This window comes from Scophthalmus maximus, chromosome 7 (genome assembly GCF_022379125.1).
Source record: "Scophthalmus maximus strain ysfricsl-2021 chromosome 7, ASM2237912v1, whole genome shotgun sequence".
Taxonomy (NCBI): Eukaryota; Metazoa; Chordata; class Actinopteri; order Pleuronectiformes; family Scophthalmidae; genus Scophthalmus; species Scophthalmus maximus.
This window is the reverse complement of record NC_061521.1, coordinates 22,084,001-22,107,500: the sequence shown is the minus strand read 5'-3', so window position 1 is coordinate 22,107,500 and position 23,500 is coordinate 22,084,001. Positions and strand designations below refer to the sequence as shown.

The following is a 23,500-nucleotide window of genomic DNA, read 5'->3' as shown; positions in this document are numbered from 1 at the left end:
GATTTCGTGAGACACAAAATGCGTATTAAAAGGGAGTGGATTCAAATGCTGTATGTCTAATTCCATCCATAGTTGTACGTTTAAATCCTGAGCATGTAAGTGGGAGTTCTTTGGTGCCAGGGAAGCTGATGGAAACAGACGGTCCAACTCGGAGTAGCCGTGGCCCCTCGGCGTCCGACAGTCTGGTACGCTCGCCGTCCGCAGGCTCTTCGGGGGGGTTTGTAACACGAATGTCAATCGGGAGGTGGGGGGGAAACGTTCTCACCCCCGTTCTCTCCTCCTCTCGAGGCACAAGCGAGGGATTTTGCGGCGGCCCCTAATCCGTGTCGTGCAATGTTGATTCGACGCCCAGCCGGCGCTCGACGCGAAGAAGAGGAAGTGGGTGCGCGGCGGTTGCCGGTCGCGAGCGGGGGTAACGCAGCGCTCTGCTCATTGTTGCCAGACTTCAAAGCCCGCCAGCTCGCCACGCTCTCTTCTGAAATCCCCCCCCCCCCCCCCCCCCCCCCCAATAAAAACCTGACAACAGAAGAATACCATCAAACACTCTGTGGCCGCCTTTGAAATGCCACTGACACTGTTTGGCGTCGCAATTTGCGGGCTCTAAAGGAGCACGCCCATGTTATTGAAATAAATCTTAGGCCTGTAATGGGAATGGAAATGAACACATCTTTCATGCTCCAAGCTTAGAAGTGCGGGTTGAATACCGAGACGGAGCCTTGTTTCCCCCCCGAGAGGAGGGTTGTTGACTTTGTAGCTCTCCCCCGGTGTCCATCGCAGCCGGCGCCTTTTTCTGTCATCTTCATCTTCGTTTTAGTTTTTCTGCCTTCCTCTATTCTCCACTCTGGTCGGCTCTCCTCCCCCTCATCCAGATGGAGAAAAAAAAAGAAAAAGGGTCTTCTCAGAGGGGAAGATTTTCAAATGTCCACAGCGAGAGTGTCGGAGGAGGCCGGACTAAACAGTCACAAAGGTTAAGTGCACTAAGTGAGCGCTTTGATAGACTTCATTCTATTGATTTCCTAGTCAGGGCAGCGCTGACCGTGGAGCGGATCCCCATTTCCTCTCGCGTGCCGGCGTGATAGGAGATGGATGTGTACAGATTGACGCCTTCTAGTCAGACACCCGGACGTCGCTTCTACAAGGCGGAATGGTTAGGAGACGTGGGGGAGTCGGCGGACATGGAGCCGAGAGCCAGCGATGCTGTTCCGGTGTCGGCGGGTTGTTTTTCGAATCCCAGCTGCGTTGCGTCTCCTTTATGTAGAAACGTGAAGTGCAAGAGTCGGAGCTATTTTCTGCTACGGAACGATTTGTGTCAAGTACGGCGGCGGGTCGGCCATTGTACTTGAACTCATCAATAGCCTTTCCCCGACTGTTTGGTTAAACCTGTAGCGCATTAGGACTCTCGGTTATTAAAGCCCTTTGAAATGAAGAGGAGGTGATGGAGGACGTATGCCTGGATACGGTTGGTATTCGTCGTACCATAGCAACCCAGCGTGAACTTGTGCATAATGTGCAGCAAGAGCTACAGTATATTGTGAAAGAAGAAACTTTGCACATAATATTGGTTTATATGTATTATTCTTATATTGAGAATGAATGCAATCACGATAAGGCACAGTTGCAAGAATGTTTACACCCATACACAACTCACACATACATATGATACATGCACACACACACACAAACAAATATATATATATATATGTGTGTGTGTGTGTGTGGTTTATTCACAATGTTACATGATTATATTGAATAATTATTAATAAAAATGGTATTTATCAAGTCATATTCTGTGGGATTTTAGTCCTGGCTCATCCAGCTACATCAGTGGTTACTATTGGTAACAGCCACAGTGCTTTGCTTCAGAAATACAACAAAAGACCAACTGGTGCATCTGAGTACAGTGCTGCCAAACAAACTCATGCTGTTTTAATAATAATAATTAAGGCAACAATTGTCGGGATTCCATGCCGCATACATGACACGAGCGGTTTGTGAAGTTTCCTTGCTGAAAAGTTGGAGGTGTGTAACCCATCATCAGCAGCAGTGTCAAGACACCCTGCCTAAAGAAGAAAACACTTACTGTCAAAAACAAATGCCATGAACGACCATTTCCTTTGTTAGATTTGTTTTGGGATGATCACTGTCAGAACTCAAGTTTCAGTAACAGATAAACTGCACTTCCTGCAACTGCAAAAGCCGACCAGTGTTATACTTGTTCAGAGCCTTTTTAGCACAGCTCCGTTAGGACAGAAAACAAGAAACAGTTGATTTTCATACCTATGAGCTTTGTAACAGTGATGCTGCATCCATGCAACTTCTCATGTGAAGAAAAGATGCGTGTGTCCAGTTCGGTATCGTGATCACTCGGTAAAGTGATCACACAATATACATAAATACATAGAGTCGTTCGTCCACTAACCCAAAGGTTGGCGGTTCGATCCCACCTCCCGCCAGTACACATGCCGTTGTGTCCTTGGGCAAGACACTTAACCCTAACTTGCCTCTGACGGCTCTTCCGACAGTGCATGAATGAGCATGAATGATGCGTGGTAAATAGCAGCGCTGTATGAATGTGTGTGAATGGGTGAATGTGACTTTCCTGTAAAGCGCTTTGAGTGGTCTATATGACTAGATAAGCGCTATATAAATACAGTCCATTTACCGTTGAATACATTTTGTTGAAAACAATAAATAGTATGAGACGTTGTTTCAAGGATGATAACAAATAACCCTGACAGTGCCGTAGTACTTACTGTATTATGTCAATATATATATATATAACTTTAGTCCGTCTATCCGTTATTTATACCGCTTAGCCATTAAGGGTCGTAGGGGGCCTGGAGCCAATCCCAGCTGACATCGGGCAAGCGGCGGGGGAAACAACCATTCACACACCGTGGGAAGAAGAAGAGGAAGTAGAACAACCCATGCAACTACAGGGAGAACGTGCAGACTCCAAACAGCAAGGCTCTGGCCAAACTGGGACTTGAACCGAGAGCCTTCGTGCTGTGAGGCCACTTTACCGCCGTGCCGCACAAAAACCTCAAGTTCAGATCCAATGTGCCCAATTAATGTTTTTCTTTTTCTTCCCTGTTCAGTCATTTGTTCTGCTTATATTGATCCTGCATATGTACAGGAAAGCTGTCGGTCAGATTGATTTGGATGTTAATCGGTTGTGTTACGGCCGTGCACACTGTATAAACTGTGTGCGTTGCAATGATTAAAACACATCGGATTTGTAGAGCAGTGAGCGTTCATTCATCACAGAAGTTACGGTACTTTGGTTTCCAGTTTTTCTAATGAGCTGGTTCAGCAGAGAAAGCTCGCAGCCTTTGTGATGTGGATGGGAGCTGGTGTTTTTATCTTCAGAGAGGCATCGCTGGTCCACGAGCGGCTCTGAGGAACTTGATAAAAATGGGCTTGAATCTGAACCTCCGTCTTCCCCAGAGAGCGCCCCCCCCCCCTCCATCCCCCGTGTGAACAGAACACAGAGAGGAGAGACATCAAGATCTTTTTTTCGTCAGGGAAATTTCTTTTCCGCTGGTCATCAGCAACCGCCAAGTTTTCAGTCTCAACAGTGAGCTGAAAGCATCGCATCCTAAATGTATGAATCCTGTAGGACTTCGTCTACAAGGCCCGGCATCCTGTTCTCATCCTCAGAAAAGAGGAAAAACATCATCTCTCCGCTCATTTTCTTCTTTGTACAATGAACTGCGTTGTATAGTTTTTGCTCAGCTCTCCAAAAGCGAAGCCAAATCATCGGCATCACCCCCTGGTGGCTGGCTGCGGTACAGGCCATAAACCCCTGTCTAAAAAGTCTAAGAGAACATTAAATCAATGTTTCCCAAAGATGGTTCCTGTCATTTAAGCGCATTCCATATCACGCTGATGTATGTTCAAGTGTTCACGTTTCTCCAAATCACGTCAAAGGCACGTCTAAGGCATCACCCTCATCCATGGGTCCTCCGTGTCTATGTACAATCTATGGTCCAAACACATGTGGTGGCGTATGGAAGATCCTGTATGTCATGTTTCCAATCTCAGAAAGAAATCACGAGGGGACAATGATGACGTTCACAAGCACCCATATGTCAGAGGCATGTTCCCCGGTGGCCCCTGCCCCTTCCGACGGCGCGCGGAGAGTTGTGCGATACCCCCGTGATTCATGTCGCGCCTGCTTCCGGTATAATCAACAACAGCGCACAGGTACACATCCTCCGTGATCCGCGCGCAGCGGGGAGCGCCACGGGAGGCCGAGGTAAAGGGGAGGTGAAGGATGACTGAGGGGAGGAATTGTCAGGGCTGAGGGCTGGGGAGGACACGGGGGATCATGGCGGCGACACCGGCCGGGGGGGGAGTGTGCGGGAGAGATAAAGGGAGGATGAGCGCGATCGCAGGGGATAAAGCCCCGGCGGAGTCCTTGGTGGCGTCTCCCCACATGGGCACACGTGTCAAATGCACATTACTCAGCGGTGGCACTTCTCGCCTACCTGCAGGCGCCGCCGCAGTTGTCCGTAGTGGGAGTCACAGTCAGACACATTAATGTGCAGCGTGTTATTCGGTGAGTCATAAATATCGCGGCGGGTTCATGTGAATAGAGATCACCGACTTTTATTGTAGTGTCGCTGACGGAGCTCTTCAGAACGTCGCACTCTTTCTTCGTGTCATGTTTGTCTGCGGGGCATCTCTTCATCTCTGACGAACACTTGCTTTCAGTGCAGTGTCAAATTTTTCAAATTCCATTCCCCTCACAGTGCAGCGCACGGCTCTCGTACGGATGATCCTTTCCTAGCCGTTCTGTCGCGTTTGTCGATTTTTTTTCTGCCAAGAGCCCAGGCGTAACATCTGCGCGTGTGTTTCTTCCAGTGGAGTTCGACGACTGCGCGGGGAACGAGGGCGTGACGTTCGACGTGTCGGACCCCGGCTTCCAGGTAGACGGGGATTTGAATCTGGTCCCACACCAAGACGTCCCGTACAGCGGGCCGGTCCTCTTCATACACGGCGTCAGTGCACACGCAGACGACATGGCGCTGGTGGAAGTCACCGGGCTGCCGCTCCGGTCGCCGCACACGCCCAGGGTGAGTAGAAATGTGTTGTCTTGTATCCATTGCTTTATTAATACTGAGGTATACATCATTAAAGACTGAAAAGGTCAATGTGATGCATTATGACCAGACATATCATAGCAGTGATGAAATACCAATGCCCAACAATGGGGAATAAGGTAATTTGCTTCTTTGCCGAGGTTTAGAGGACCACGTTCATGTCTACACCGCAGTTATGAACCTATAGCCCGTAGCTGCTTAGCTTAGCTTAGCACAAAGACTGGAAGCAGGGGGAAATAGCTAGCATGGCTCTATAAGGTGACTGGCCGAGCAACACCCTGCCACAGCCACTGGATTTTCAATTGGCAACGGAAGCGACGTGTGATTTCTGTGTCATTCTAAAATGCTCCTTCACGCAGAGATGCAAACGTGTGGATGTGGATGTCATTCATAAAACATTCACATGTTATTGATCTTCAAATGCAAATTAGAGAACATTAAAAAACCAAATCCATCAACTGCTCAGAAGGCACCTGTTTCGGTCATAGTCGTGCATACCTTGATGAATTCTCATCACTCCTGAATGCGGGGCACGCCCGTCTGCCCTTGATTATCATCAGTTACCACACCAGCAAACGCATCTGCATGTACAAGCATATAGATAAATAACTGTCCCAGTGACAGTGAATGACTCGTGAAGTTTCACGTGTGCCGTGCACAAATGCTCTGCGGCCGCCTGATGCAGAACTTTCCCTCGTCTCAGAATGAGCTGGAATCACTTGAACTTTGTTGAGCACCCACGTGTGCATGTGCTTCTCTCTACTCGTGTTTGGGTTTTTTTAAAAATCATTATTCATGCACGAGGTCACACAGAGGGGAAGAGGAAAGGAAATGGGGGGGGGGGGGGGTTTGGCCGTTTTTTTCACAGTGCATAACATAAACAGCTGTAATGTTTTTGCGCCAGGCTCTGCTCTATGAAGTATTACTGTGGCCAGTTGGATTAACACGAGAGTCCGGCTGTTAACGCCGGCTCCTCAGCACTGGGCTCTTGTTTCCCCCGCGAATGTGTCCTTTTGTTTGTGTAACCGCACAAGAAAAAATGTATTTCTGTACAGCCAGCCAACCGCCCGCCATACAAAACTCTGGGCACCTGAATAAACCCCATTGTCCCTCGTTCACGTCCCTCCAACAGACCTCTGTTTAGCCCAAAATACGCTCTAAGTTGATTAGGAGAAGTTTCCCGGGGGGCCGCAGGTTCAGTCCGACTTTCCTTCTCCCTCTCGGAGATCATTTGTCTTCCCGCTGCCGAGCCTCGGAGTCCCGCTGCTGCCTTTCCTCCAGCCCTCCGAGCTCAATGAATGTCTCCACGTCCCTGTCGGCACGACGTGGTCTCTAATTGGTTTGCGCCTCTCGCCATCATTTATTCGCTCAGCCAGTCCATGGGTGTTGTTAGCTGACGATGAAGTGGATTAGTCTTTGGCAAAGTTGTGTGTGGGGTGATTTTGTGCGCGTGTGTGTGTGTGTGCGCGTGTGTGTTGTATGTTTCCTCTCCTTTCTGTTTGTGGACCTTTTTCACATGACATTTTCTTTTTGTTTGTGTGTGTACGCATTGATAGTTTTTATCAGAACTCACGAAAAATGGCCGGAAGTGATGCATCATATTTGACTGAACAATCAGGCACTTGCAATATCTATTTGGTGTCATTTGGGTTTTTATTGACTGAAGTGATTGGCATCGCTACGATGAACGTTGATGGAGGGGAAAATACAGCAGGAAGTGGGCGTGTTGACACTGCCTGCGAAATGATGTCTCGCCTCCTGCATGATCTTTATCTTGATATCTCTGATTTGCTATTTCATCCTTCAAGTGCACACATGCTCGAAAAACCTTAGCCGCTCATTGCGGCGCGCGCACGCGGTCGCGGAGCGCGTGAATCAGCAAAAAAGGCCAAAGAAACAGAGACGCCCGAAGATTGTCGGCAGACCCGGGCAGAGAGAGGAAGACAAAGCCCACAGGAGCACTCGAGCCAGAGAGTCCTCCGGTGGGAACGTGTTTAAAAACGCCCTCATTATTTCACTATCAATTAATCTGCAGAAGCTCCTCCGGCCTCCGGGACTCCTATAATCGGAAGAAAAAAAAATCTATTGTTCTCTTCCCTGTCCATGTCCTGCGGTGGCCCCGCGCTCCCACCGCCTCTCGTGTGGCCCGTCAAACACGTGTTCCGAGGAGCGGCGGCGGCGGCTTCTGAGGAATCTGTAACTAAGTCATGGCATATTAAACAGTTTGTCTCAATCCGCCCGGCGTGTCACTCGCCGAACGGCTCTGCTTCGGGAGGTTGGGCTTTAAAATCTCCAATGTGAGATAGTACTCATAGTCAAGCAGCCTTAATGCCCCCCCCCCCCCCCCAGTGTTTCAATTACTGAACAACAGATTATAGGTTTCTGTGTGAAGTTTGAATCTTTTTCCTTGGCGATGAACTAACTTGGTTACGCACCCGCCAGTTTGGAGTCTTGCATTCTGCCCAAACCTCCCTTTTGTTTCCCGTCTGACGCCGCCGAGCGGGACGCGTTCCGCGGTGAACTTGAACGGCAGGAAACACCGGCCGCTCGTAATTGATAAGTGCTGCGAGCAAAGGTGGAGAGAATCAGTTTTTAATTCCGCGGCGGCGCAGGCTGTTAGTTTGCTGTAACACAGGCCCAGAGGGGAGAGAGGTGGCTGATGAATGACTCCTATTATGAGCAGAGTATGTTACCCCCCCCCCCCCCCCCCGCCCCTTCTCTCCTTTTCTTTTGCAACCGATCAATATGTGAATTAATGGAAGAATGCATTTCAATTTAACAAATGCATGCTCCGAGATATGGACTTTTCTGTGTGTGTGTGTGTGTGTGTATTATCCCGTGTTGTTTTGACTGTGTTACGCAGAACAACTGTTATGCAGAACATCTCGCGCCTTCGGGGGGGGCACAAACAGGACGCGTTCGAATGCAACGCCTGATAAGAGGCAAAAATAATCTGAGTCCAAAAGCCTATTTACTTTTGGCTTTTGTTGTGTTTCATCCATTTCCGCGCAACTGAATGAAATGTAATATTGCATCCTGAGCAAAAATCCTCATCCTGCAACGGCAAATAGATTTATTTTTTTTTCTTCTAACCAAGCTTCCAATGTTCGGGGAAGGCTTTTTTCTTCTCCCCGGGATGACTAAGATGTGACATCTTGCAACCGCAGCACAACAGCTCACATTGTGCTGCGCGACACGCGTTATCTTCCCCTCTCTGTCTCCAGCCCACTCACACTGTCTCTCCTCTGCTCGTTCTGTAGCTGTCATTCATTAATTCAGTTTAATGCCTCCGTCTATGGTCTCTCTCCGTCTATGGTCTCCCCCCCCCCCCCCCCCCCCCCCCCTCTCACCCTCCGTCCATCCTTTTGCTGAAATGCTTTAATATATCTGCAAAGTTACACGTTTCTTCCTACAGTAGTTTTAATGTGTGGGAAGCAAAACAAATATTCCACCTGCAAATTATTGATGCCGAAATTCATATTTAGGCTTTGTTTCAGATCAGGTGAGAGTGAAGGGAATGTAACCCGAAGTGTGTAAATAAGTATTTCCCAAAAAAAGATGACAGTTCCAACATTTATATTAAAGTTACAAGCACCTGTAGTGCATTTAAAGAGACCCGCCGCCTAATTATGTTTTGATTATCATTATTAAAAAAAGCCGCCACTTAATTACTTGGTGATAATTATCAAGCTCAACAAAAATGTCATTTTTCAAATCCCATCCGTTTCATTTCATCCTCTGATAGAGCACACGTCGTCTCTCGTCGTCACGATGAGAGTATTTTGATGTTCATATCTGTGAATCCAATCAGCCAAATTGCCTTTAAATTGTTTTTTTGGTTTTGTTTTAGTCCACGTGTGACACTGGAAGCTAATTATATTTCATCTGATTTTTACATGATGCTCCTCACAGGAGCAAGATAAATCAGGTTTAAACAAATTGAACTGATTAAAGTATATTTTTAGGAGTGATTTCAGAAGATGGAAGGCTCAGGACACTGCGATATTACAATATTAATATAATGTTCATGTGTCTTGTTTTGGGTTGACAGGCTCCATGTGGGTAAAAAAAAACACATGAGTCTGAGAGGTCGGGGTTTAAAAGTGTTGCGAACATTTTGAAATGTATCCTAAAATTAGGTGACAGGTAAAGTAGATAATCTAAAATTAGACGAGGGAAATGATGCTCGGGTCTCTCGGATTGAGTTTAAAAACGCTTTCCTCCCGGGTTCTGTACCAGCCGCAGATGAGAGAGACGTCTGACTGCGACGGAAGTCAAACGAAGCATGGATCCTCACATGGATGACTTTTTCAGGTCAGCAGAGGATAACAGAGACTTTTTTTGGGGGGGGGGGCTTTCAAGAAAAGTTTTCTTGATTATCAAAACAGTTAATTCATTATTTTCCACTGCGTGAAAATTACACCTTTTTTCACAGTCCCGTGGGTTGATAACCTCAAAGCTCGGTGGGTAGGACGCTTTTCTCACCCCAAATTCACACAACTTGGCACATGACACATAATCATTTTCACATGTGAACCATGTAAATGAAAGTAAGCCATTGGACTAGACATTTCATTTGTACATCATTTATGTACGGAGGATGGATCCTGGTCTGACTGATCCGTCTTATGAAACAGTGAATTTTTGTAACACTCCACACCACTATCTCAAGGTAAGATTCTACACACACACACACACACACACACACACACACACACACACACACAAACACACACACAGACTCACACACATAATGACCTTGGCAGAACGTTAATTAATTTGGATAGTTAATTGATTCATTTTGAAATAAACGTAAAAATAAACAGAGAAGAAAGGTGTTTCTGATTTGCCGATGACACTATGTGCGTGTTATCAGGCGAGTGTGCAAATGTATTAATGGTCCATATATACTCAAGTTTGTAAGGTTTAACAAAGGGAAACTTCAAATTCAGGCTGACACCACGGTCCTGCAATGAGTCCTCCCTTCACGAAGGTTGTGATGTTCAGCTGTGAAATAAAATTGTTTTAAGACAAGTGTTGATACAACTCTATTATAATTGTGGGGCAATAAGTTTGTGGTGGCGTTGACCTGTATCAAATAATACAAAGCTGTTTTTTGTGTGTGTTTCGTAACCAAAAATCCTTGAAATAAATGGGCCCGTCCGTATGAAGCAAATACAATTCAACGGCACCACAAACTGCAGCCTCGCGAACGACCATGCAGTTGACTCAACCTCTCTGGAGGACACAAACCGAGCATTACAACTGTAGCGACAGTAGGATTTATTCGCAGTAGTTTGAGCGAGGTGTACCTAACAAACTGAGCGCACAAACGGCTGAGACGGGACGCAGAGCGAGCTTTAAACCGTGTGTGTTAGGAGCGCTGACTGATTGCCTGACCCGGCCGCATAGCCAAGAATTCATACCAAATTGAATAGCCGGCCTTGATATTATCCATTTATCACCAGGTCCCCAGCACATTGTCAGCAGTGAGTAATGACACTTCTCAATATAGCGTTTAAGAGCGAAAATGGCAGAATGGACAAGGACGCGACTTTGCTGCCACGGTAACTCTGCGCTCAGATGACAGTGATAAAGGCTCCGTCCTTCTGCCCCCCTCACACACACACACACACACACACACACACACTGTCGTACAGTATATAGTCATATGGACGACCACAAATGAACCCCGATGTAAACACTGTACACACATATGCGGCGGGGCATACATCCATGCCGTTATGGACATTTTTATGCTTTTCATCAAATTTTTTGTCTTCCATCGTCTTAGTTTTGGAGCCTCTCTCTCCCCAGCATAACGCAGCACATGTAGAGTAAGGTCAGAAGACGATTATCAAAATTCACCACATATCAGTCGCCGCTTGTCTCTGTCCATTAGGAAGCCTCATACTGTAGATAGCAACCAAAGGAATCACTGCGAGAACCCAACACCGGTTTGGCGAGACGAGCCAAAGGTTTAGATACATTTGTCCAGTAGAGTATAATAATAATAATGATAATAGTCAGATTTGGTGATGGCAATACAACTGTTAACTTGTTGACTTCCTGTGTGGCTCATCTGCCCCGTCTCCCTGCTGCATCAGGTATTGAGAATGAATACTTCTGCTGGAGGGCGCCATCCGTCTCCAGCAAAAACTTTCCTCACACCTGCCCTCCAAGACCTTTTTTTTTTCTTCTTTTTTTTCTCGTAATCACACTTTCAACTCAGCTCTTTTCGAAATTGCCTCCAATGATCGTCTGAGAAAACAGGGACAGAAAGAGAAGTTGAACGCGCCGATGCCGGATCAGGGCTGATGGTGCGGCAGTAATTTACGAACAGGACACATTAAAGATGCATGGCTTCCTTCCCTCACGGTGTTTCCAGGCTGTAAGAACACTCATTCATCACACACACATGCGCGCGCGCGCACACACTGCGAAGGCAGAAAGTGAGGAGAATAAAGCTGTTGCCGCAAAGTTGCAGCTAAAGACGGTGAGAGGGAAGAAAGTAGGACTGCCGAGTCGCTTTCCCCAGGATGCCCACCGCAGTGAGCCGTCCTTCGACGGCAGGACAAATGTCTCTATGCAGCCGAACAACGGCCCCGGTGCCCCCGCAGGACTTAATGGGTCTTGAAGGCGCCATCGCTCCCTCTCCATATCTACTGTAGCTGAGCTCGGTGGAGGCGTGGATTTGACGGCGTGATCTATCTAAGCCCCTAACCCCTGCCACCAGGCCCTAACACCCAGCCACTAAAAATACTTCATGGTGCCCGTTTGCCTCGCAGCTCTCCTCCCCCCCCCTCCTTTACAAACACCACGCCGCTGAGACCTGTGCACGATGGGATTGATGTGCTCATCCCTGGGCCCCCGACTCGGGCCAGATTCTTTTCTTACAGGCAGCGCTTAAAAGTCCATCAAGTCGCCGTGTGAACTGGTCACACACACACACACACACACACACACACACACACACCACTGACTGTGCTCTTTAGACACAAAATTGCTCGTATGACCTCAGAGCGTTTTTGCGCAGTGTTCTGTGTAGCCGCTTTGGGGTCCAGTTTTCAGATGGCGTCTTGTCTGTGACATTCGAAAGGGTCATCCCCCAGTGGGTTTCATGAGAGTGGCCATTTTCAGAGAGCGCCCGGTCTACCTTTGGTTTGCTCTGCCCGGCTTGTGTTTATGAAGACTGTTTAATTGTGTCCTCTGTGACCGGTGGTAGCTGCTGTGTGTGTGTGTGTGTGGGGGGGGGGGGGGTTGAGGTTGGTGGATGCCGGATGGCGGCGGCAGCAGCAGCATTGCCCTCCCCTGTCTGAGTGTCAGCACTGGGCTGTAAACAAATGGCTCCGTTTTTTCCCCTCCTCGTACCTGTTCTCTTTCCGTCATTCTGACAGGGGTGAGAGTGCTGCCAGAGGCCCTGTCAGCCAAGAACAGCGGTGTGAACAGCACACACACACACACACACACACACACATCCACATCCGTGCGCACTGCACATTGTCAACAAAGTGTTGCATGGTATAGGCTATAAAAGATGAAGGACAAAGGAGACTATTTGCATTGCAAATGAAACAATGAAAAAAAAAAATCCCAGGTCGGCGTTTTCCCCTTTTCATATTTTCGACTGTGCTGTCACTTCAACCACGGGGTTCAGCGGCTCGTCTTGTTGCCCCGCTGCTTCTTCTTCACCGTTATTGTTCTTGCATTTTGCAAGGTTGACAGAGGTTGATCAGAAGTCAAAGCCATTCATTTTGGGTAACAACAATTTCAAAGAGATTATTTTATTTTGGGGAAAACATCAGAATTTCACCGTTTTTCTTCAGCGCCTCATGAGGGCCGCGATGTTGTCTGCGTTTGACTGACAGCAGCTGGCAGGCGAAACTGACTCACGCTGGTAACTGTGGCCTAAAAACCACAGGTAGACTGCTTTCTCAACAGTGGTAATGAGGGGTAAGCTCCACATTAGCACGTTAGCAGCAATGACACGTGCAGGTTGGGGTTTCACGCTCACTTAGGCTTTGATTCGTTGAGTGGGTGAGTTGCCAACCAAGCCAATTAACTATAGCTATAACTACATGACTTCCTTTTATGTGATGTCGTCTTTTTATATTGTCTTTTTATATATTGTTTTTAAAAATTCAGATATGTGACCTGAAAACCGTATTATTGTTGGAATGCTGATTTTAATTGTCTGTGATTTATATTTTTTTGTAAAAGCACTTTGTGAAGCTACTTCTAAAAGGTGCTGTATAAATACAAATATTATTATTATTATTTGAACGTACAATCGTCCCCTGTAGTTGTTAGTTTGGTCACTAGCTCAGCGAAAACACGAGGAGAGAACGCGGTTGCAGGTTGGATTAGAAGAGTTAATTAGCAGAAAAGCTTAAAAAAAAGAAGAAGCTGTTGTGTGATAGATTATTGCTTCATACAAGTATGGAATCTAAAAAATAAATGAATTAATTCGCACTCTTTGCTCTGACATCCACATCTGAAGAAATCTCGCTAATACATTGAGCTGATATAGCAGAAATAAATCACGCAGTTGAATGTACGTCTGTTTGCCGTGTGCGTCTGTGTTTGTTTTGCCCCCACTCGGCTCGCGTCCAGGTCTGAAGAAGGTCATCCGTAGACCGTCCTCCGCTGTAGGTCATCGCCCGACCATATTCGCAGCCAGGATTCCTGTTCAATGTGTCGACGGCAGACATTATTTCCTGTCGACATCGAGGCAGAAGTGCGGCCTTAACTGTATCTGTGATCTCAAAGTGTGGAAGAGGAGACTTGGGAAGTCTCTCAGTATTACACAGTCCACATCCACCTCTTCTTTGTTTAACAGTGGGAGGGCGGATGATGAAATTAGATTGTGCTACTGTGTCTTCGAGAGCAAGAATAACATTTCAGATTGGCTCCTTCTGCATGAACAATGCCATTGCTTCTCCAAAAACCTTGTCATCTCTTGTTTCTTCATTTGCAAAGGTCAAGCTCAACAGAAATAAGAGACAGTCGCAAAGCTTATATTGATCACCAGCAGCCAGCTGATGATATCATATGATATGATAAGTGACCTCATGAAGAAATCACAATGAGGTCAAAATATGACGTCATGCAAAGTTCAAAACTGCATTCTTTTTCAAGGTGCATCCTGATCGATCTATCTATCCATCTATCCATCCATCCATCATTCATCGATGGAGCGATGAATCTATCCATCTATCCATGTATCTATCTATCCATCTATCCATCCATCCATCCATCATTCAACGATTGATCGAAGGATCGATCAAGCTATCCATCTATCCATCTATCTATTTATCTATCTACATAGATAGCCAACTTGCTTTCCTTACCATGTACGACTCTGCAATCAAGGTTGGGAATCACTACAAGAAAAGCGCATTCAAACACTTCTCTCGAATGCGTGCGTACTGTACTTGACTGCTTGCTGTGTTTCTGTGTCTTCCTTATTGGTGGAGATGAGGGTAACCGCTAACGAGATACTCAAAAGTAATTTTGGATGTGCGGCCGTTGAAAGTATTATCACATTGCCACATGCCACATGATGTAACTGGGCAAAGCATAAAATGCAGAGGATTATTATTTCAAAGTGTATAAATACACACTTCTCTCTTTTTCTGTTGTAGAACATCCTGGGTCTCGGCCAGACGGTGCCAAACAGACACAAGAGATCCCTGCTGGTGCCTCCTATGATCGTTACGGAGAACCAAAGAGCTCCTTTCCCCAGGCTCATTGGCAGGGTAAGACAAACATGGCCTTATCGTACATTCAGGTGGGCTTGATTTCCCAACCAGGTCTTACAGCGGGACTAGGCTGTATTCATAACAGGCAAAATAAAGTATGGGTTTTTTTTTCCATTCAAAAATCTCGACCCAGGAGAGAAAATTGCCCGAGGTAGAGTATCCAATATTCAATATGTGCATTATTTAAAGCTTCGAAAAATGATATTTTTATGGTCTGTTGTTATTTTTATAGTCCATTTTTTTGTGTACTGTCACCATGGTCTTATTCAGCCCAAAGAAGAGAGGAGTATGGTGTGCTCCCTAATCTGCTCCACAACAGTCCATTCTGAAAGATTGTTCTAGTTACACACTGTAATATGTAGATATACAAATATGGGAAACTTCCTTAAAGAGAACTGGTTTTGTGATTATGAGTTTTCATGAAATCACAAACAACTTTTCAATGGGTCCCTGAAGTTGTCATCAGTCCCTGTTATGCAACCAACTGAGCTGTTGCTCTTTCACACTGCTGACTAAAACTAAGTGCAAATAAAGGCCTGAACATGATAGACAGGTCAACTTGACATGTCAACTATTCATACACAAGGGCCACAAAGTACTAAAGCATGCAATATGCAGATGATACTCTTTATTTCAATCCGGCAGTGACTGATTGATAAATATTTGTGATTACCTTGCCGTCCCAGGTCAAAGATCATGTCACTCACAGGGCTCATAACCAGGCTGATTAACAACATCAGCAATAGGTAGCTGTTGTTGTTAATCAATGATAATCATGATGTGACTGCGTTTTTTTTCTTTCTTGCCAATGGTTGAAACATATTCTGTCCTGAAGCTCACAACTTCACAGTATTGGAATTACTCACTGTATTATCATATATTTTGTGTTGTTTTTTCTTTAAAATAATGATTTACCAGATTCTCTTTACAAAGCAGCTAGTGACAGCAGCTTACAGATAATTACTAACAATGTTTTAATGGTTTTGCAGCCTAAAAAGAGAAATAATTAGTCTAATGATGTTTTAGGTTACAAAAGAAAAGGGCTCAATTTGCGCCTCAGAAACATTAGACCAGATATTGAAGTGTTTTGTTTGCTGCCAGGACATTTTGGCGTCATTTAACTGTGATGAGTAAAACATAGTGGAGGACAAGATGTCTCAAATAGAGAGTTTGCACTGTTTTGTTTATTTATTTAGTTACTTATTTATTTAGACCTCACTGCCACCTGCAGAAGTGACATAACTTATATTATTCAATATAATGTGATGCAAAATATTCTGTCTTTATATTCACGGCAATAAATTTACTGGAAGAAAACGGACGTAAGAATAATATTATTCTTATATACCTTAATACTTACAGTACATACAATCATACTTTTAAATTCAGTTAACTAAGCAGATGTTTTATCAAGTTCAGTTTTGAAATTGGGAACTTCCACAGCAATTGTGGGTTTCAATATACAGCAAAAATGTATACATGTATAAGCTGTTTTCTTAAGAAATCATTTTAGAAACATAAGAGTGTAGCTACAGTAGGTCTCTTCTATCTGACATAGAAGGCCAGCTCATATTACTGTAACAGCACAGTGATGATTTCAAGACTATCAAAGGAAATTGTTGCCCTAAGCAAACAACAGCAGAGCATAGATTGGTTTAGTTTAATATCCGTTTAAGATTTGATTATTAGTTTGTTGTGACTATTCTCTGACCTGCTTCTTGACCAGAAAAATATACTTTAGATCAATTAGAGATTGTTCCAGCCAAACATTTAGTTTAAAATCCTCTGCAGATCAGAAAATAGTACAAAAAGTCATAAACCTGCAGGTATTTTCTTAATACCGGCAGGGAAATAATTGTTTTTTTAAGGGTTAAAAACAAATATTGCAAAAATGATCCACTATCATCTTAGACTCTTAGACCTTATCTTTATTTTCATACCACAGAATACAATGACATTAATCAGCAATGCTGTCGGTCCATTCACACAAGTCAGAAAACACTTTTAAAAGAGAATAATAATTTTGTAAAAAAAGAAATTATATTAATAACACAATTTGCAGGTGTAAATTATGATTGCAGTGAGTTAATGTGCTTTGCTTAAAATAGATGAATCACTTTTCATTGTAATTAAATCATCTTCTCAGTGGTCCTATGCAAATGATTAGCAATTGCTCATACATGTGAAATAAGTTATTTTTTAATATTGTTACTAAATTACAATTTTTTCCCAGTACGTTGTCCTTTCCCATTATTTTAACTCCTCCATTCCTAAACAGAAAGTTAAGTTTGTTTAATTAACATGGATACAGGCAGCCATGTTGAAGGAGAGACAGCTACACCAAAAATACTTTAATCTCAATGTCCTGCTTTCAGAGAAGCACACAAGTAATAAATGAAACCACCTAGGATCCCACTTGTCTTTTATAGGAGCACTCTTTACATCTAAGAGCAATCATTATTGGGTAATGAGGCCCTGGTCAGAAACCTTTAAGTCAGATCTGTTGCCACAGTTCTGAGAAAAGAGACCCAAGAGCACGATTCAGGAGGCGGATATAAAAGTAAAGTGTCTTAACTTGGAAAAAAACAACAACCAAGGACTCAATCTGAAAGGGAAAACAAAATACAAAAGGTTGAGCTGTGGCACAATCCCAGACAAGGTCCAAAACAGGAGCAGGATCAAAAGACGACAGGAAAGACGGGCAAAGAACAGAGCACTGGAAAGCTAAGACACAAGGCAAAGAGACATCTGAGATCTGGCAGAGAGAAAGTGGAGCCTGTGTATGAGATGCAAGACTGCACTTTTGCTATAAAAAGCAAAGACTGTATCTGATTAAATTTGGCTGCCATCTCCTTGGAAGTAGTCACCTTGTGCAGTAATACACCGCCCCCAGCCCCTCGCTCCCTGGAAGACCTGTTCTGTATGTGCGTCAAGCACCATCTGCGACACATGCTAGATCTCCTCCACTGTGTCAAAGCGGTGTCTCTTCAGCTTTAATTTCATTTTAGGGTGGAGGAGGACTTTGCAAAGGGCCAAATCTGCCACTGCACCGTGCCAATGTGGAGCACCGTATTGCAATTCTGCCACAATTTAGATTGCTTGCGCCACATGTCCTCCCTCAAACGCCTGATTTTATTCTCAGCTTGAACATCTATGTGCGACATAAGGAAGTAAATGATTAAACGCACCCAGACACTGAGTCAGTTGATTAGATTTCATAAAGTCTGAGTCTTTGGTTGCTCCCAAAAAAACATACAGTAAATGAATAATAGTTTGAGGTTTAATTTCGATGAATTTAAAAGTTTTAAAGTCTGTATGAAGTGAATTCTGGCAATCTTGATTAAATTACTTATGCAGCACCCTCTGGGTTTTTGGACCATGAAATGATCTGTAAACAAACAAACTAGAGCTGCAACAGTTAATTGATTAATCGATTAGTAGTCTACTAAATTAATCAGCAACTATTTTGATAATCGATTAATCGGTTTAAGCAGTTTTTATGAAAAAAAAATCTAAATTCTCTGATTTCAACTACTTCTTCTCCTCTATGACAGTAAACTGAAAATCTTTGGTGTGTAGACAAAACAAAACATCATCTTGGAATTTTGTGAAAGTCGATCGACATTTTCACCATTTTATGACATTTTATGGACCAAACAACTAATCGATTAATCAAGAAAATACTCTACAGATTAATCAATTATGAAAATAATCGTTAGTTGTAGCCCTAAAACAAACCTGCATGAAATAGATTTTATAATTTCTACATGCTGCATTACATGTAACTTAAGTGATATGTGTCATATAGTTACATGTAGATAGATGATCAAACATGTTCATTATACATGCATAGCCATGTGCAGTATGTAAGGATTTAATGTGATCATCTTGTATATGCTACCTTTCTTGTGAATAAGCATAAAACTTGTGGAGATTAAATTTGAAACTTTACTTTTCAGTCAGTTAGTTTGTCAGAGACCAAATATTTGAGACGTGTGGAAAAAGATGGTGGAGGAAAGTTTCCAATGGAGTCACACCTCTTTTTTTTCTTAGTTTACCTTATTAAAGTCTGATGAGGGTAAGAAAATTATAATATTGTTAGTCTATGACATCTAATTAAATCCTTTACTATATTGAAGTTTTATCAGCCCTGCTAGGATTAGGGCTCCCAGTGAACATTTAAGGCTGTGACATTACTGCTCACATTACTGCAAAACGTGTGAATCTCATTTTTTTCATCATACCCATTTTACCATATCATCAGAGTTTTCAACCGGGGGGGTATTTGCATGATTTACTCCAAAGCGTGCTTCTGCAAGAATTTATTCATTGTCTTATCAGTGACGAAGGATTTTATTTGTCCAGCTCGATCCCTATGGAAAAGGCCAGAGATGATGTGACACCACTTATTATTTACAGGGCAGATTATGAATGGTGTGTTTTTACACAGTGCATGGAACTCGGATGGCTCTTCCATTAATTTCCTCTCCAAAGAAACTGCATCTTGGGACAAATGTCAACCGTGAACCATTTGTTCTGTACAAACCCAACCATATTGGACCCTGTGTAAGATATTTAACAAAGCTTTTATATCTCTACATAATAATAATAATAATATATTGAATTTATAAGGCGCTTTTCAAGTACCCAAAGCGCTCTTACAAAACAACACAAAACAAGAAAAAACAAACAGAAAAGAAGAAAGTATAATGGGGGAGGGTGGGGGGGGGGCCTAGGTGTATGCAGAGGAGAGTAGGTGGGTTTTAAGACGTGACTGAAAGGTTGTGAGGGAGTCGTAGTCACGAATCTCTTGGGGGAGGGAGTTCCACAGCCTTGGAGCAGCCCTGGAGAAAGCTCTATCCCCAAAGCTGCGGAGGTTGGTTTTGGGGGTGGAGAGGAGACCGGCAGAGGTGGATCTGAGTGACCGTGTAGGTTGGTAGGGAGAGAAGAGATCAGTGAGGTATTGGGGAGCAAGATGATTTGAGGGCTTTGAAGGTGAGGACCAGGACCTTGAAGGTAATTCGGTGGGAGACAGGGAGCCAGTGGAGTTGTTTTAGGACTGGGTTGATGTGGTGCTAGGATTTGGTGTGGGTGATTAGACAGGCGGCTGCGTACATGTCAAGCAGCTCTGTCCGAGATAAGACTTGGCTCTAAAAGATCGACCACATATCTCAATGCCTGTACAGAATAACACCAAGAAGCTATGCTATAGTAAGCCTTGCACATAATTCATGTTGGCACCCTGGAGGCCACGACCACAGCACAGAGCCCGGGCCTCCATATAGGTGGACGCAGCCCACAACGGTTATGAAGACACACATACGAATTTCTTACGAAATGCTTTAGTGTGGTCCATAAATTGCAATGTGAAAACAAAACTAACCAGATCAAATGTATCAATGGAACAAAGATATGAACTTTGGTCCAGACTTTCAGGTGTGAGAACACCCCTTAGCAGTGTTGCTGGTTGTGCAAGGAAGGTAGCAGAAAGTCAGCAGATAAGTTTGGTGCATAGTGGACACAAATGATCTCTATAGGAGGCCATTGATCTGCTCTGGATCAAGCTATAGTGTCACCTAATGGATCCAGCCATCGTGGTACATTTCCCACATTCATGTGACAAATTGGAAACAAAGTGCATACTTGAGATGGACAATTTCTGCCTCTCTCCCTCCATCGTGGCCACTTAACTGCCCTTCCCTTGTCCCCATTGCAACTATTTTTCAACGTTCATTGGCAAATTCCACTCCCTCTCTCGTCCCTGGATCCCTCCATCCGTCTCCCCTACCTCCACACTCAGCTTTGCATGAGGAGACAGGCTAATGTGGGCTATTTTACCCAATAGAAGCTATATGTTGGGCGACTTGGCGAAATTGATTTTCCACACCAATGGCTTTGCTCTTCTTATGCAACATAGCTCTTCCATATGGCAGCCGTTCCTTTTTTTACGCTCCTTCCGTCTCTCTCGGAGATAAGCAGTCGGAAGGAGGGGGGGAGGTGGGATTGCAAGAGCTTCAATTTGACATGTATGACTGTGTGTGTGTGTGTGTGTGTGGTTGCACATAATGCAGCAAGTGTAATAGTGTGCGCTGGTGTGTGTGCGTTAGGGTTGGTCGGTTGTCAGCGGGAGTCACAGGGGAAGGGTAAGAGCCTTGTTGTTTATGTCACACCTCCTGCTAGCTGTGGAATTGTTTTGATACCGAGGTCTCTACCCTGCACCTCCCTTAGGGGGGCCCATAAACAGCTCACAGGGACTCACACAGCAGCTGGAGCAAGCAATGAAGCTGATATGCTTAAGCGTTTCTCTTAATATGTACCACTTGAGTTGCTGCTGAAAGGGCCACTGTTGAGACTCCTCAAGTATTCAGGAAGATGAATCGGTCATACCTCTCCCATGTCTGGGATTACAGATGAGTCAGGCATAATTCTCAAATTGGGCAGGAAGATAGGTTATAATCATTTCTCGTTTTCTGTATTGTTTTATTCAGTGATTCTGTGTAATCAGTCTGACCCTGCATGAATTATGATGAAGGACATTTTCCTGCAGTTTTGCCTGGACAAGGGACGTATTAAGAGAATTGGCGATTGTGTTCCAAGTTGGCCCCCCATTCAAACCGATGAAGATTGTTCACCAGGCAAATTTCCCTTAAAAGTGCTTAGGCCTACAGAGCATGTTCTGGCAGACATAGCTTCCCCAAGGCATCACTATAACTGACTTTTGCTTTTTAAAATGTTTTGACCCTAATGGATACAAATCAGATTTCGCAAGGGGTCATCAAAGGATTTTTGTGATGCTCAAAACATAAATATGTGTATCATAGCCATTTGTTTCATTGTGATTGCACAGTTCATGATAATTCCCATCCATTACCATCACAACTATTCCGGCAAAACTTAACAATGCACAGTATATGCCTTATGATTTAATAATTAACAAATTAAGCTAGCTGTTAATTATGTTTTTTGGGCTGTTGACAGGATTTTTTTTAGAGGTGAGACTGAAAACGCTAAAGAGTTTCTTATTTTGCTAAACTCCTGAAAATGTATGATTTGACATGTGTTATTTTTAATTTCAAAACTGTCAGTGTTCTCTGACACAAGTTTGCTTTTCTAATGACAAGCCGGCTCCAATTTTGAGTAAATTTCCCTTCATCTCAGTGAGGTTTCTAATCGTAATTGTCCTAATGTCAAGAAAAAACAGGAGTCTCGATAAACCCCTTTGGCAGGCCAATCACAGCCGATGACCGAAGCCTGATGGTTTGATGGACAGCTGTCAGTCCCTCTTTGTGTGATGAATATGTTTGTGTTTGTTGACATGTTTTTTGTTCAGGTGTTAACTGACAAACTCCAGAGCTGTCCACAGCTGGAGGGATGTTAATACTGAGGATGTTAGATGGACGTGTTTCGATTCAGGACTGCGAATAAGGGCCGACAGGAAACCGATTTCACATCTTTACACGATGTTTACTAGTTTTCCAGAAAACCAGTGTCTCAGATTCCCCAATTCACACAAGCAGAGTTGCAGATGCGCTCTCTAACAACAAAACACAGACGGAGGCCCATTAAATAACCATTGAAAAATATCAGATGTTTCCACATGAAACACTTCTAACTTTCTGTGCTGCACTGGAGTTGTCAGTCATTCAAACTGTGTTTATCCCTCCATACCTCAGGGTCCAGCTCACCACTCAACACAACATGTCTGACTTGACATGACAGCTCCAGTAAAGTACTGTTGGTGAGAGGAATGAATGCCTGGTTTTGGCTGTAGCCCCAGCTAATATAGTAAAGAAAATAGACGTGTCTGGCATAAAGTGCATCCTGATTTTTTTCTGCCTGCCAGTCTGTCTCCTTCCACTGTCTTGTTGCCCTCCACCTGTTGTCCGTCAATTGTTACAGACATCTTCTTCTCCTTTCATTCCTGTGTATCATCCCCTCTATCTATCTTTGCAATATTACAAGGGCTCTATCTGAGTTGTGTCATGAGAAGCTCCAGCATTGGAAAGCAGACAAGCCTACGGGCCTCATCATTTAGTCTAATTGATTCTCTTAATTGTCTTCGGAAGACCAGGAAGTTCCTTCCCTTTTTTCCCCGTCTATCTCTCAGCATGTATATCATGCCCGTGTCTGTCGGATGTGAGTGAAAAACCCTCTGACGTACATTCTAATTCGCGCCTGGACCCCTAGACACACACCGAGCAGATGTGAAATCCATTTTGATGAGAGAAGCTTGGAAAAAGACTAGGCGAAGCCATGAAAAACATATTTGCAGGGTGCGAGCTGCCCAAGAGATGTTGGTAATGAAGTAATGATTAGCGGAGGCCCGGCTAACCAATCAAAGCCAGTTAATTAGCACCATTGCTTTCCCATCATCCTGCGTTGAGGACTCGCTTGGTTCCTAGACGTACATATCTTTCAACAGGCCTTTCCACCTTGCCTCATCCCTCTCATCAGCAGGCTGGAGTGGCAAGCTAATCAGGCGGAGTACTGGTCCAAGCCTCGCATGCTTATGCGCACACACACACACACACACTCACACACACACACACACACACACACACACACACACACACACACACACACACACACACACTATTTTCACTGATAGAAAAGCACATTCATTCACAGACCGTC

The 23,500-nt window shown here is 44.3% G+C and overlaps 1 protein-coding gene across 3 annotated transcripts in view; it reads left to right on the top strand.

The window, feature by feature from the left end:
- The window catches only part of cdh13 (cadherin 13, H-cadherin (heart)), a 280,640-nt gene that overhangs the window by 97,596 nt on the left and 159,544 nt on the right, over positions 1-23,500 (top strand). For all 3 annotated transcript variants that reach the window (XM_035643270.2, XM_035643269.2, XM_035643267.2), the window contains exons 3-4: positions 4,867-5,078; positions 14,750-14,863. In XM_035643270.2, coding sequence (XP_035499163.2) covers positions 4,867-5,078; positions 14,750-14,863 — 326 coding nt within the window. The remainder of the gene's footprint in view (positions 1-4,866; positions 5,079-14,749; positions 14,864-23,500) is intronic.